At 37.9% G+C, this 12,223-nt stretch overlaps 1 protein-coding gene across 1 annotated transcript in view; it reads right to left on the reverse strand.

Annotated features, from left to right (window-relative positions):
- The window catches only part of ALDH1L2 (aldehyde dehydrogenase 1 family member L2), a 35,133-nt gene that overhangs the window by 21,359 nt on the left and 1,551 nt on the right, over window positions 1–12,223 (reverse strand). Inside the window, exons 2-5 of the mRNA XM_054212247.1 lie at window positions 7,550–7,691; window positions 5,079–5,313; window positions 1,422–1,587; window positions 480–581 (exon numbers count right to left, since the gene is read on the reverse strand). Of these exons, the coding sequence (XP_054068222.1) occupies window positions 480–581; window positions 1,422–1,587; window positions 5,079–5,313; window positions 7,550–7,691 (645 nt within the window). The remainder of the gene's footprint in view (window positions 1–479; window positions 582–1,421; window positions 1,588–5,078; window positions 5,314–7,549; window positions 7,692–12,223) is intronic.

Below are 12,223 nucleotides of genomic sequence, written 5' to 3' on the forward strand. Positions count from 1 at the left end.
AAGATCCAACTAATGCAGTGGGGGTGCTTATATAGTTCTTATATGGGTGCTTAAATATTTTTTTTATCTGTTGTTTGTTTACATGACCTGTATTTTCTTTTCCTGGTACTAATAGGAAAGGTGCCAACACTTGCTCTTGTTAATATCAAATCTATTTCTGGTAGAGAATTTAGTACGCACTGTTGGCAAACAGAGAAAGCTATCTCCATTCAATGCTGCATTTAAAAGTATGGTAACACATTAAGAATCCGCGGAAGGTGCAGATGCCGTCTAGCTGTGTGTAGATGATCCCAAGTATGACACCAAGTTTCTAAATATATGCAGCTGCTGAAACATGTATCCTTGGAGTTATCCCAGGAACAAGAGGTGGGGAAACAGCTGAGTTAAAATTCATGTTAACTTGATATCACTACTATTGTAATCTGGGTTAATAACAACTTTTCTACTGATATGCACAAACAAGTGTTATTTAACACTACCTCTGCATTTTCCTTTTTCTGGATCCCTTCATATGTTGCCCCTTCTTTAGGCTGAGGTATACGAGGAGCCTTACCATCAGCAATTAGATGTACAGCTTCCACCTAAGTGAAAAAGTAACAAATTTAATGTTAGCTTGGTTTGCCCTTTTTCCTCAGTCCTACTTGTGAATGACAGAAAAAGACTTCCTGCCACAAGGGGAACTGGTTTATTTTTAAAACCTAGGATTTCCAAAATCTAGAGGACTAATGCTGCACTCACTAACATACATATATGCTTAAACTTCTTTGACAAAAGACATAGCCTCAGAAATTTGATGGGGGTACCTAGTCACCAAATATATAGCAGCCGCCTAAATTCTGCAGGACCAGAAAGCGTCTCTGTATGTTTGCATTCAACTCTTTCCTTTTTCTTTCTGCAAAAGGTTATTTATCTGCATTTAAACAGAGAGAGAAAAAAATTCCCTAACGAGCCATGCTAAGTATTTTTTATGCATTTTGTTTTCTTCATTTTAAAACAAAACAAAAAAAGGACAAGCATAGAAAATCCAAAGCCAATCCACCAGGGCTCTGAACTCAAAACACCCTCCTTTTTTTTTAAAACCCCACCCCTAACTTTCTGCTCTCTCTGAGCCTGTAAAAAATTTCACCTTGTAAAAACATTCAAGAAATCTGTGGAAAGAGCTACATTTCAGACAAATTGGCTTCTTGACTTCTGCGGAAACAGGATATGCTCTGCCCACTGCCAGCAACAAATATTCTGAGGCCACTTCTTCAGCTGTCGTAAAGCAGCACAGCTCCACTGAAGTCTAGGATTCAGCTGAGCACTACAACTTCTGTCTTACCAAATATATGCATCTTGACTATATTTCCTTCACTTTCAAACTCCAGCAGTTGCTTTTCTTTTCCTCTTAAAATGTGGATATTTAGTAGAGCTAAACATACCATAGCCTTTATTCCTTCTGGGAAGAGAAACCGGTTATACAGGTCATCCACAGTATCATTTTGGCCAACATCACATTCTCGCTGCAGAAGTATTGGTCCAGTGTCCAAACCATCATCAGCCCAAAAAATAGTAAATCCTGCTTTCTTATCTCCTTGAATTAAAGTCCTGGACATAAAAAAAGCCTTACATTAAATACAGACAGTATGAAAAGTAGTCAGGGATATAAACCCATCCGTTACACACTCATTTGTGTTAGGTAGATAAAAAAGAAATTCCTAACTATCTTTAATACTAGTTTCATTGCTCATTTCATAGTCAGAAACCCAGTTTTGATATGTTGATGTGTGGTTTCCACCAAGTGACATAAGAAATGCTGCAACTGAATCCAGGATGTCTATCAAACAGTTCATTGTGATAATTATTTTTAAAGTATTATTAGTGGTAAGACACACAGAGCCAAATGTGTGCAATAGTTATGACATAATTCAAAAGATGGAAGCATCTACACAGCATATTATCTGAATAATTCACAGCTTACTGTAATTAGCTAAGCCTCACAACTTATCTGTAGGTCAGCAAGGGAAGTACAGTTGCCCCATGCTGAAAAAGAGCTAAACTCAGAGTGAAAAATGATGCAACTGTTTAAGGAAAAGTTATTACGGGAATTTATATCCAGCCAGATTCTCAGCTGCTGTGAATGAGCACAGCACTGCTTACAATAGACCTATGCCGATTCACATCAGCTCAGGATCTGCCTCTGAATCTGAAGGGAACTTCAGACACTTAGATTTCCAGTTCTCCTTTGGAATAACATGTGCCTCAGAAGGATGTATAATCAAAAAAAAGTGTGTTTAAGGGAGCAGCCAGAAATGGAGAGATACGTATCTTTCCTTCATGCTTTTAACCATTCGCCTGCATGCAAACACCAATGCCATGTTCTGCAAGACGTAATCTCATGTAAGTATTGCCTTGGCAGTCCCTGTTGTAACAGGATCATCTAAGATCTGGCTTACATACGTGAAAAATCACTATTCATTGTAATCACCGAAAACTACATTAATAAAAGGAGTAAAGCACACATTTGTGCAGAACAAGGGACAAACTCTAAAGCCAACTGGGGAAGTTGGCAGGTTCACAAAAGTGAAAGCTTACAGAAGTTTGGCTAACCCATATCAGACTTTTCACACATTTAAGCAGCGTCTCTTCCTTTTTATATTATGTACAAACACTGAAAGAGCACCCTGGTGAGAAGCAGATGTCCTCTGCATGGCTGGAGGAGAAGGTACCATGGGCAAATGCCCCTGATGCTGAATAGGTGACAGGATGAGAACTACTGTGTGTCCCCTCCTCCACCCATCAGCTCCCTCCGCAGACAGCTGCTGATAACAAAGTGGCAGCAGCTGGAAGAGGCTGTAAAGGATGGAGTGAAGAACCCTCAGAGGCCTAGGACCCTTGTTTGTGCCTGGTGGCCCTTTAGCTATGCCTAATTCCCACATGCTTTCTCGGTCTCACTGTAGGAGGAAAGGGGGGTGTGATCAGCACCAGGACTGTAGCCACAACAGATGAAAGAAGTTATGATGAGAGCAAGGGGTACAAGGGTGAAAAATGAGAATGGTCAGCCAAGGCCAAGTCCTAGCTTAGTTTACAGGTCTTAGGACAACAGCCTTTATCTGAGAAGGGCAGGAGCAGGTGCTTACTGAAGGACCCTGTGATCCACCATTGGGATACATTCCCATTTCTGGAAACCTTCACCTCAGAAACTTCCTGAAAGAGAGTCAGTATCTACATCTTCCTGTGGAATAGATCTTGATGAACTTTTCCTCCATGAAAACATGCTTCTAGAGCTCTCTAGGTGTGCAGTTCCACAGTTTAATAATGGACTGCACGGGTTAAAAGTACCTCCTTTTTTAATCAAAACCTACTACCTGATCTCTTGGCAGACTGCCCCCTAATTTTTGATTAAGAATGAGCAATCATTCCTTATTCACCTTCACATGTCTATTGTGGCTTACTACACTGCTGGCACATTTCCTTCCCAATGACCTCTTTTCCACTCTGAAGATGCCTAGATTTCTCTCCTATCATGTGGAAGCTGTTCTTTGACCAGCTTTGACCACCTTTCTTAGCCTTTTCTGAAGCATTTCTAGCTCCTTCATGTCCTAACTGAGATACAGACAATATTTAAGATCCTTCCATGGTCCCTTTTCTGAGTAACAACAAACTTAAATTTTATTGCTGCTTATATATAGCTGGTTTTTTTCCTTTATGTATATTATATTTTTTAACTTTGAATTTGACCACCCATTTTCTTAACCTCACTTTCACATTACCACATTTACCCATTTGTGTAGAAACTGTATTCTTTATTACATATTGAAATCAGAGTGATTGGTCTATAGTTTCCTGGGTTTTCTTCAGAGCCCGTTTAAAACTGGTATTGCTCTTGCTGTTTTCCAGTCTCCTGCACCAACACAATCTGAAGGAACAGAAGGCTGCAGAACCTCTGCTTGAAAGTCCCCTGGTCCTAAGAAGAGATTTTTATTCATTCATCAGTTTATCTAAAAACTCCTTTACTCACAGTTCAGCACAAGAGAATTGTTCTGACTTATTCTACACAAAGAAGGGCTGTATGGTAGTAAGGTCTTAAGTTCCTCCATCCTGAATACAGATTTCCTACTATGGTGTTCTCTTTGATAAGCACCTTTTTTTATATCAAACACCTATATCACCCTATACACCTCCCACCTTGAATGCATTTGAGAACATAGTTATTATTCAATTTTCTGCCTTTAAATTCTGGTTCTTTATTTCTTTTCTGGACTGCCTTACTCTCTTTTTACATCTAATTTGCCAGAGTTTATGCCCTCTTTTATTTTACTCACTTGGACTCAACTGCCACTTTTTGAAGGATTTCTTTATGTCTCTAATGGTCTCCCTTACTCCTCTGTTTAAGTACTTCAGCTTAGCTTTTTTTCTGTTATGGATTAAAAAAAAAAAAAAAAAGAAAAAAAGCCTTTACTTTGAATCTATAGTATTGTGTCTTTAGATAATCATCATGCTGCCTGTAAGATACTTTCATGATTGTTTCTTCATATTTAGAGAATTTCTTATTGAATTTAAACACTGTGATAACAGCATTTCTGTTGTCACAAGAATGCTAAATCTGAGTCTACTATGGTCATTATTGCAGTGTAGTTCTTTCACAGTAGCATTTTGAATCTAGCCGTGCATTGCTTAGGAAGACAGTAAAATAAGGTTTATTCTGGTGGATTCTTTTCTCCCTTCTCCTTTCCTTCTGTGAAATTTTAGGCTCTGCATCAAGCCCTGTTGTGACAGTGATCTAGCGTTTGTGGGGGACGAACCAGAAGGGCAGTGTCCCGCCTATGAGAACTACAGATTGTTGATTTTGCCTGTGTGACCAAATTATATGGATGTCGCAGCACTGGTCTTCCCAGAATAACAGCTGCCCTTGCATTGGAAATTATAATAAATCTCAGACATGAAGTGACGTTGATGAATCAAATACTCAGCTGCTTCAGAGAAGTTCCTTCAGGGCAGCTGCAAGTCAACAGAACTGTGCCAACATTACCACGAGTAATGGGTACAGACCGACATCCTCATGTGTCCTACATGTAGTTTTGACACACAAAACTCACCAATTGATTGCAGAAGCTCCTCGGTGACGTGGTAGGATGGATGGATGGTAAATAATTGAGCCATGTTTTGGGCAGTCAATAACATCCATGGGGATGAACTGTGTACAGAACGGAAGGACATTTAGCTCTGCTCCAACCGATTTGTAGGCTGCAACTACTTCCTGGATAGGTTTGCCTTTAGCTCTCCATCTGGGGAACTTAAAAACAGGAGTGCCGTCCTTCTCCGCTGCCAGTGCTGAGGGGCAAGAACAATTTTCTTTTTTTAATTCACATTTTGTGTTAAAAATTCAAACTTGAAATCAGAGAGAAACTGCATGATAACTCAAGCAGATCATCAAGTGTATGATTATGGAGCGCCCTTTGTACTGTTCCGTATGTTGTTTAAAAACCTTTGCACTTGGATATATTTTATTAATTCTGCCTTTGATTCTCATTCCTCAGCTTATGTCATTCTCAACTTTAAGTTCACCCTTATGACTTGGTTAATAAGTACCAGTGAAAGCAGAAAAGAACAATGAAGGCTATTGACTATTTAACAGTGACGCTTAATGCCCTGTCTGGTCATTACATTTGCCTGCAACAGGTTTTCTTTTAGCAGAACTTAATTTTCCACATCAGCAATTTGTATGTGAATGTGAGTACAACTAATAATCACTCAAGTCAGCAGCATTTTGCCATGTGGTGCAAACAATTAGAGATGCCAGAGGCCTTCAGTAATATTTTCATAATTCTTTTTACTGATGCCTGCTGGATATACTTCCTTTTATCTGTGAGACACACAGCTACACGAAAATTAGGCTCAAAGGTAAGAAAAAAACAACTGCACTGATTGCAGAGAGAATTTTTATGGGTTTAATAAATTCTATTGCTCAACTGCTTAATAACTCATCGCAGACAGTAGGATAGTAGAATACATCCTTCTACATCCATCAAGTTGTATGTGTAATAGGAAGAAAAGGGGAAACAAGAAGAGGTATGGAAAATTCACCTGATTTAATTTGTATTTCTAACCACATTTTTGGACTTTGCTTTACCTTTTTCACTTCTGAAATTGGATCTTGAGTTTGACCTGAAGTATCTTTAGCCTATTAGCCTAGGTCTTAAGTAAATACTTCCTTAAATATCATTCCATGAACATTAGTGTGTACTGCAATTGCTTTTAGAAATAAAAATCATAGCTGTCTGAGGATATAGAAACATTAGCAAATTTCATTTCAGACTTAAACTGTTTGAGTCATTTGGAACTAAAAAGCAACAAAGTATCTAGTAATTTATCTCTTTTTTTTTTCGTTGGGAGAGAAACAAACTAATTCTATGGTTTAGTTAAAATAAATATAGGATTGAAATCGATAGAAGATTTGCTTAGTTACATCTGCTAGGGTAATAACTGTACAACAACAGTTTACATAAAATAACCAAGTATTATGGTATGCTTCCAGAGCTGGATAGTCGAATTGTCTTTTTCTAAACTAATAGTTGCCTCCTCTAATTCTTCAAAGTGTGATTAAATCTTTTAATGAGGTAGAGTTACACAATATAATAAACTTGAGCACTATATGCTAGTTTGGGAGTGCCATAGTCCAGGTAAGCAAAATTTATGTTTGATTCTTCCCTCATAAGAATTTTGTGAAAACCTGTCAGGACCTGACGAAAAAAAAAAAAGAAAAAAGACTTGAGACAACCCATGGAATGTAGTTTTAATTTCTGATTATCCGCAAAGGTGTACTTCATTCTGGCGCTTGCGTTTGCTAATCATATTAACTCACTATTTTAGTGCAACTGAAAATAAAAAAAGTTACAATTCAGATGATTCCAAAGTAGCTTCTTTGTTACACTGGATTCTGCTGTATAAATACAATTCTGAATACCCGTCAGGCAACAACTCTTTCTTTAGGAAGTCTAGAAAATCCTTATGCATCTTGGCAACGGGAAAAGGGAGAGCAGAGCCTCCTCTGCCCTTTTCAATGGGTTTTCCCTAGTCCAGGTGGAAGATGAAGAGGCTCTGCAGGTACGCTGCCGCATGCAAGCTTGTCAGAAAGGGCAGAAAGCCAGGGATAAACTGTCTTGGCCTCATGCCTTGAGTGCTCTAGACAGCACAGTGAAAAAGGTGACAGACACTTGAGCCTGAGCACAGGCTCAGCAGCTATTTGCTTTAAGACACAGATCTAGTTCAGGATGTTTACCTCTAGCATGTACATTCAAATAAAGCAACAGCAACCAGATTAATTTATTTTTTAAATATCATAATGTATGGCTCTGTATGGTTAGAAACTACTTTTAAATACTGACTAACTAACAAGGTTAAACCTGTTCTGGGACTTGTGTTTGTTAAAGCAGAGTTCTTGTGCTGAATCCAGTGTAATAAAGGCAATATATGCAAATCATTCCCATATAGATACCACCTTCTCACGAAAAGGCAAGTTTGTTATGTATGCCTGTAATTTTAACATTTGGATTAGGGTTACACTTACCCAAAGGATCAGCTTGTCCATTCTTGTCAGGCACTGTGAATACTCCCACAACTTTATGGCCCTCTTTTCTCAGCTTGTTATAAACTTCTTGTCCAAAAATACTTTGACCTATCAGGGCTAGCTTTAGCTTATGTTGATAAGCCTGGTAAAAAGAATTAAAACAATGCATGTTCTAGGATGCAAAGTTGTTGCTTACATTACTCTTTTCCTCCTTCTTTATCAATGTTCATTTCTATTTAAAATGGAATAGTCTTTTTACCCCAATCACTTTTGAAGGAATAATAATCTTTTTTTTTTTTTTAGATTAATGACAGGCAATGTACCATTGAAAGAGAGAGAGAGAATACACTTAACATAAAAGTATCATCTGATACTGTCACTGATGTTTATATTGCTTTCTCAGTATTTTCATCAGACAGACCCATTGCTTGTTACAAGAGGAATAACAGGCTCCATGATCTTACTCATAGTCAGAACACATACGATAAGAAATGAAAATACAGTTTTTGAAACAGATACATAAAACACTTTTTCTAGGCTTACTTTAGGTGCGTGGAACACGCCCTCTAAATCCCCATAATTAAATGGTGGCATATTGTCTGTGATTAATATGTATAGGCTAAAGAAGACAAGCTTGCATTGTTCCTGCAAAGTTAAAGGTAATGATCATTCATTTGATCCTCCTACAAGGAAATGCTGCCAAGGTTCCTTTGTTTGACTTCCACTGCCTCCTGTGTTTGCATCCCAGTACACTGGACATGTGCGTTTAAGCTTCTTCAGAGGGACTGGTGCCAATAACTGTCACAACTTTTTATTTTTAGGATAGTTAGAATCACAACACTACTATGATATCAGGATATCACATACTGCTATGTTATTCATGTGCTTGCACCCTGAGAAAACTACTTATTCCTTCAGAGTCCCTTTAGATTTATCGACAATTGTGCTCCTCTCCCACCCTACCTCCAGTCCCTCACCTCTAACACCTCCTTCATGCCAGAACTGATATTCCTGTAGCTGCATGAACTGGATTAGGGTACTGAGGTAGGGAAGCATTGACCTGACAAAATGCATCTTATTCTTAACTGGATCTATTCACAAATCTAGTTCATTGCACTGCCACAGGTCCTAGCACATGTCCAGCGGGGGAGCAGGAACGAGCATGCAGGCACTGGCAGAAGGGTGGGACTGTCGCTATAGGCACCGCCTTTGCATTTTTCATCAGCTTCTGAAAACTGAAAACTGGAAACCTTTGAAAAACAAATGGACTTGCAGACCTGGTTATGAAGGAAACGTCCAGACAGAATAAACTTACCTTCCCCAAAGTTGTGTGTAGTACAAACTATTCCTAGACTCAAACCATTAAAGATCCCTCCTCTTGGGAGGCCTGAATGAAAGGTAGAAAATAAATCCACATACTCCCCACCCTTATTCTTAACTTCATCTTTACCCACTAGACTTTGACTTCCATTTTTTTGAATGACCCATTAGATGCCATAAGCTCAGAACAACAAGGGAAATCAAAGCACTGTTTGAATATCTTAACCACTGACATTTATTCTGTACGTTGGCACTTGTATGTTTTTCTCCTCCCTCTTTTGCCTTTCTTACGGTGGCTGGGACACAAGGATACCTTGACTATGGGGATTATTGATTGGATACAAAATGGTCTGGACTGCCCATCAGATCACATGACATGTTCTATGACAACCAGGAATGTCCTGAAAAACAGGTTACTCAAAACCACAATCTGTTTCATTGCAATTCATTTCACAGTTCAAATATTTTGGATACATTTTTCTATTTTCAAATTACATTTTAGTGGTTTAGCTAGCCTCAGAAAAGGGAGTTATGAAATGGCAGGTTCCACTAGAGGAATATTGAAGTGTGCTTTTTATTTTTTGTATAAAACAAGAGGAAATAACTATTTGTCCAGGGACAATATTTTCCCTTAGAATGAAACTGTGTACTAAAACTGCCCCTGTATTACAGCATTCGTCAGCACTACTGCAACTGCAATAGTAACATCTAGTAAGATGCAAAGGTGAAACATAACTCAGACTCTTGCAAAATCAGATTGCTATAGTTGGCTGGTAAAAAACATCTGTGAGACTGATGATGATTATATTCCTAACCAGCGCCGCACTGGGGGCAGTAATGCCTAAAATACGCCCACTATTTGTTCTTAATAAAGACAAGCCCTTACTCTGAATTACAATAAGCACAACTTATCCTTGCAATCTTTGTCTGGAAAGGCCCAATGGATGCAGGTAGATTCCATTACCAATGCTTTACAATTGATACCTTTGCTTTTACAGCAGAAATGTTGCTGCATTATAAAAAGTAACCATCAGATTTTCCTAGTCACTTAATTATTTTAACTATAGCAGGCAAGTTGGAGAAAGATTAACCTGCTGGATCACTGAACATGTTTGGCATGGTATGAAATCCTGATTTCTGTACAGTGTTAATTTACAGTGGTAGCCCAATTAGTGCATTGAAGAAACATTAAAGATAGTCCAGATGAGAGTTACTTATTTTACTTTCATCCTTTTGTTAACATCTCTCAGTAAGAACACAAGACTGGAAGGGACCTCCTTAGCTAACAAATCTAGTCCTCTGCGATCACAAGCAATCATATCATACGATTGCTTTTGTTAATTTATCTGACCTCCATTTCAAAGTACTTTTACTCACTGCTGTACTCTGTTGCTGTTCTGATACTTGGACAATCTTCTCGTAATTTTCAGTCCAAATTTATCACCACTTTGAGAGCAACTTTTTCTCCACTTATTCACAAAGTGTTAACAACATATGCATCCGCTATTCCTAAACTTAACTTTCAGTTCACTTTTCCCCATCAATAAATCTGATTCTCATATTACATGGAACTACATACCAGTTTCAGTTACAAAGCATGAGTTGCTGTAAATCAACAGATCTACACATGCTTAATTTGTGCTAGTTGTGGAACTGAGTCAAAAAATGGTGAGGAGTAAACATAGAACACGGACTCCAAAGGAACAAAAAAACCAAAACTGGCAAAACTAAGAAGATTGCAGACTGGCTAAGTCCCATTCCTTCATTGTAGTACACAAAAAGATTAGCTGGGCAGCAAATCAGCTTTGCTGTCTCACGCTTATAGAAAGTTACTCAAAAGGAGATTGATTTCAATTGCAAGATTGATTTGGCAATTGTGCTATGACCAGTGATTCTTGAGTTACTTTTCCAATTAATAGTACATGTGTATTGTGTAATTTCTATTAACATCTGGCTCAGACGTGGCAAGTTGCTTGTAGCGCATTAACACATACCCTGCCATCAGTAGAAAGCAGAAGCCAAACCCACAAGTCAGCCATGCACAGGATTTCTACTGAGTTAAAAAAAAAAAAAAAGAGAAATGTGTGGAATATGTGGAAGGGCTAGCATGATCAGCCAACAAATTCAATCCTTCATTTTTTGTCTTATTTGAAACATGACAGTTGAGCAACTCCACAAGATCTTATAGCCACCCTGTATCTTATTTTGGAAATTCTCCTCAAGCATTTTTACATAAGATGAATTAGACCTGTGACAGTGTGAAATCCTTTTAGAATAATTTAATGTGGACATAACACACCATTAAAATGGAAAGTTCTGCAAGATTACGCAGAAATGAAAAACAGCTTGGTTTTTAATTTCTTATAGAAGTAGCACATTTTGGCCAGCATACCATCACTACCAGCTGTAGAAAGGAAGCTCATTAAAGAAAAGTAAAACAACCTTATTGTTGAATAATGTGCTGGATGGATACTGCATCATTACTAACACGTGCAACAATTAAACTTTTTATTGTTTCTGTCAGTGATGTTGAGAGGCTCTACTAGATTACTTTTGCAGTTGCCTGGCTGACTACAGACATACGACGTTAATTAACAGACAGACGGGAAGGTTAATGATCATGTAATATCAGAGTGGATTTTTTGCTGTACTTTTGTAAGATTACCTAGTCCCTAGTTATGGCAAACAAGGCAGCTCAGGTGGCTTCGAGAGATCTGGCCTTTCTTTTATTACTTTAGTAATCATAGAATAATGTAGTCATTATGACAGTGCTACCAAAAGATAAGAACTTAGAAGCTGGTGCTCACTCAACTGTAATTCTGATGTTTTCATTGTCTGAACTCTTAATTTCTTCTTCAACCTTCTATTTTGTTTATATTGTAACAGAGATTAATATTAATTCTGTTTCCCTGACCCAAGTGCTCACAATTTGGATGAAGAAAATAAGCTAAAGACAAGGAGCACAAAACCTGAGAATTACTTGTACAAGCAGTCTTATGTTGAATGTTCAACTTGTCTGAAAGTCCACTTTTTTTTCACTGCCTATTATAACTTCCTATTTAAAAATTCTGGCCAGATCATCTGTTTATACAGTACTGGAATTTATTTTACAATGGCTCATTAAAAGATATACAGTGTTTTAATGTTTGCTTCCATTCTGTTTCTTCTTTTCCTCAAAAACATTTAATCAAAAATAAAACTAATAAACAGCATTAAGCACTGCATAGAGAAGCAGCCTGACAAATGCTGCTAACTATCTTGTCATGTTTTAGTTCCTAAAAATGGAAGGCAAGTCCAAGAGGTACATTTTCATCTCTCAGAACAGTCTGATGTGACAAAACCTATTCATAGGAG

This window comes from Rissa tridactyla, chromosome 1 (genome assembly GCF_028500815.1).
Source record: "Rissa tridactyla isolate bRisTri1 chromosome 1, bRisTri1.patW.cur.20221130, whole genome shotgun sequence".
NCBI lineage: Eukaryota > Metazoa > Chordata > Aves > Charadriiformes > Laridae > Rissa > Rissa tridactyla.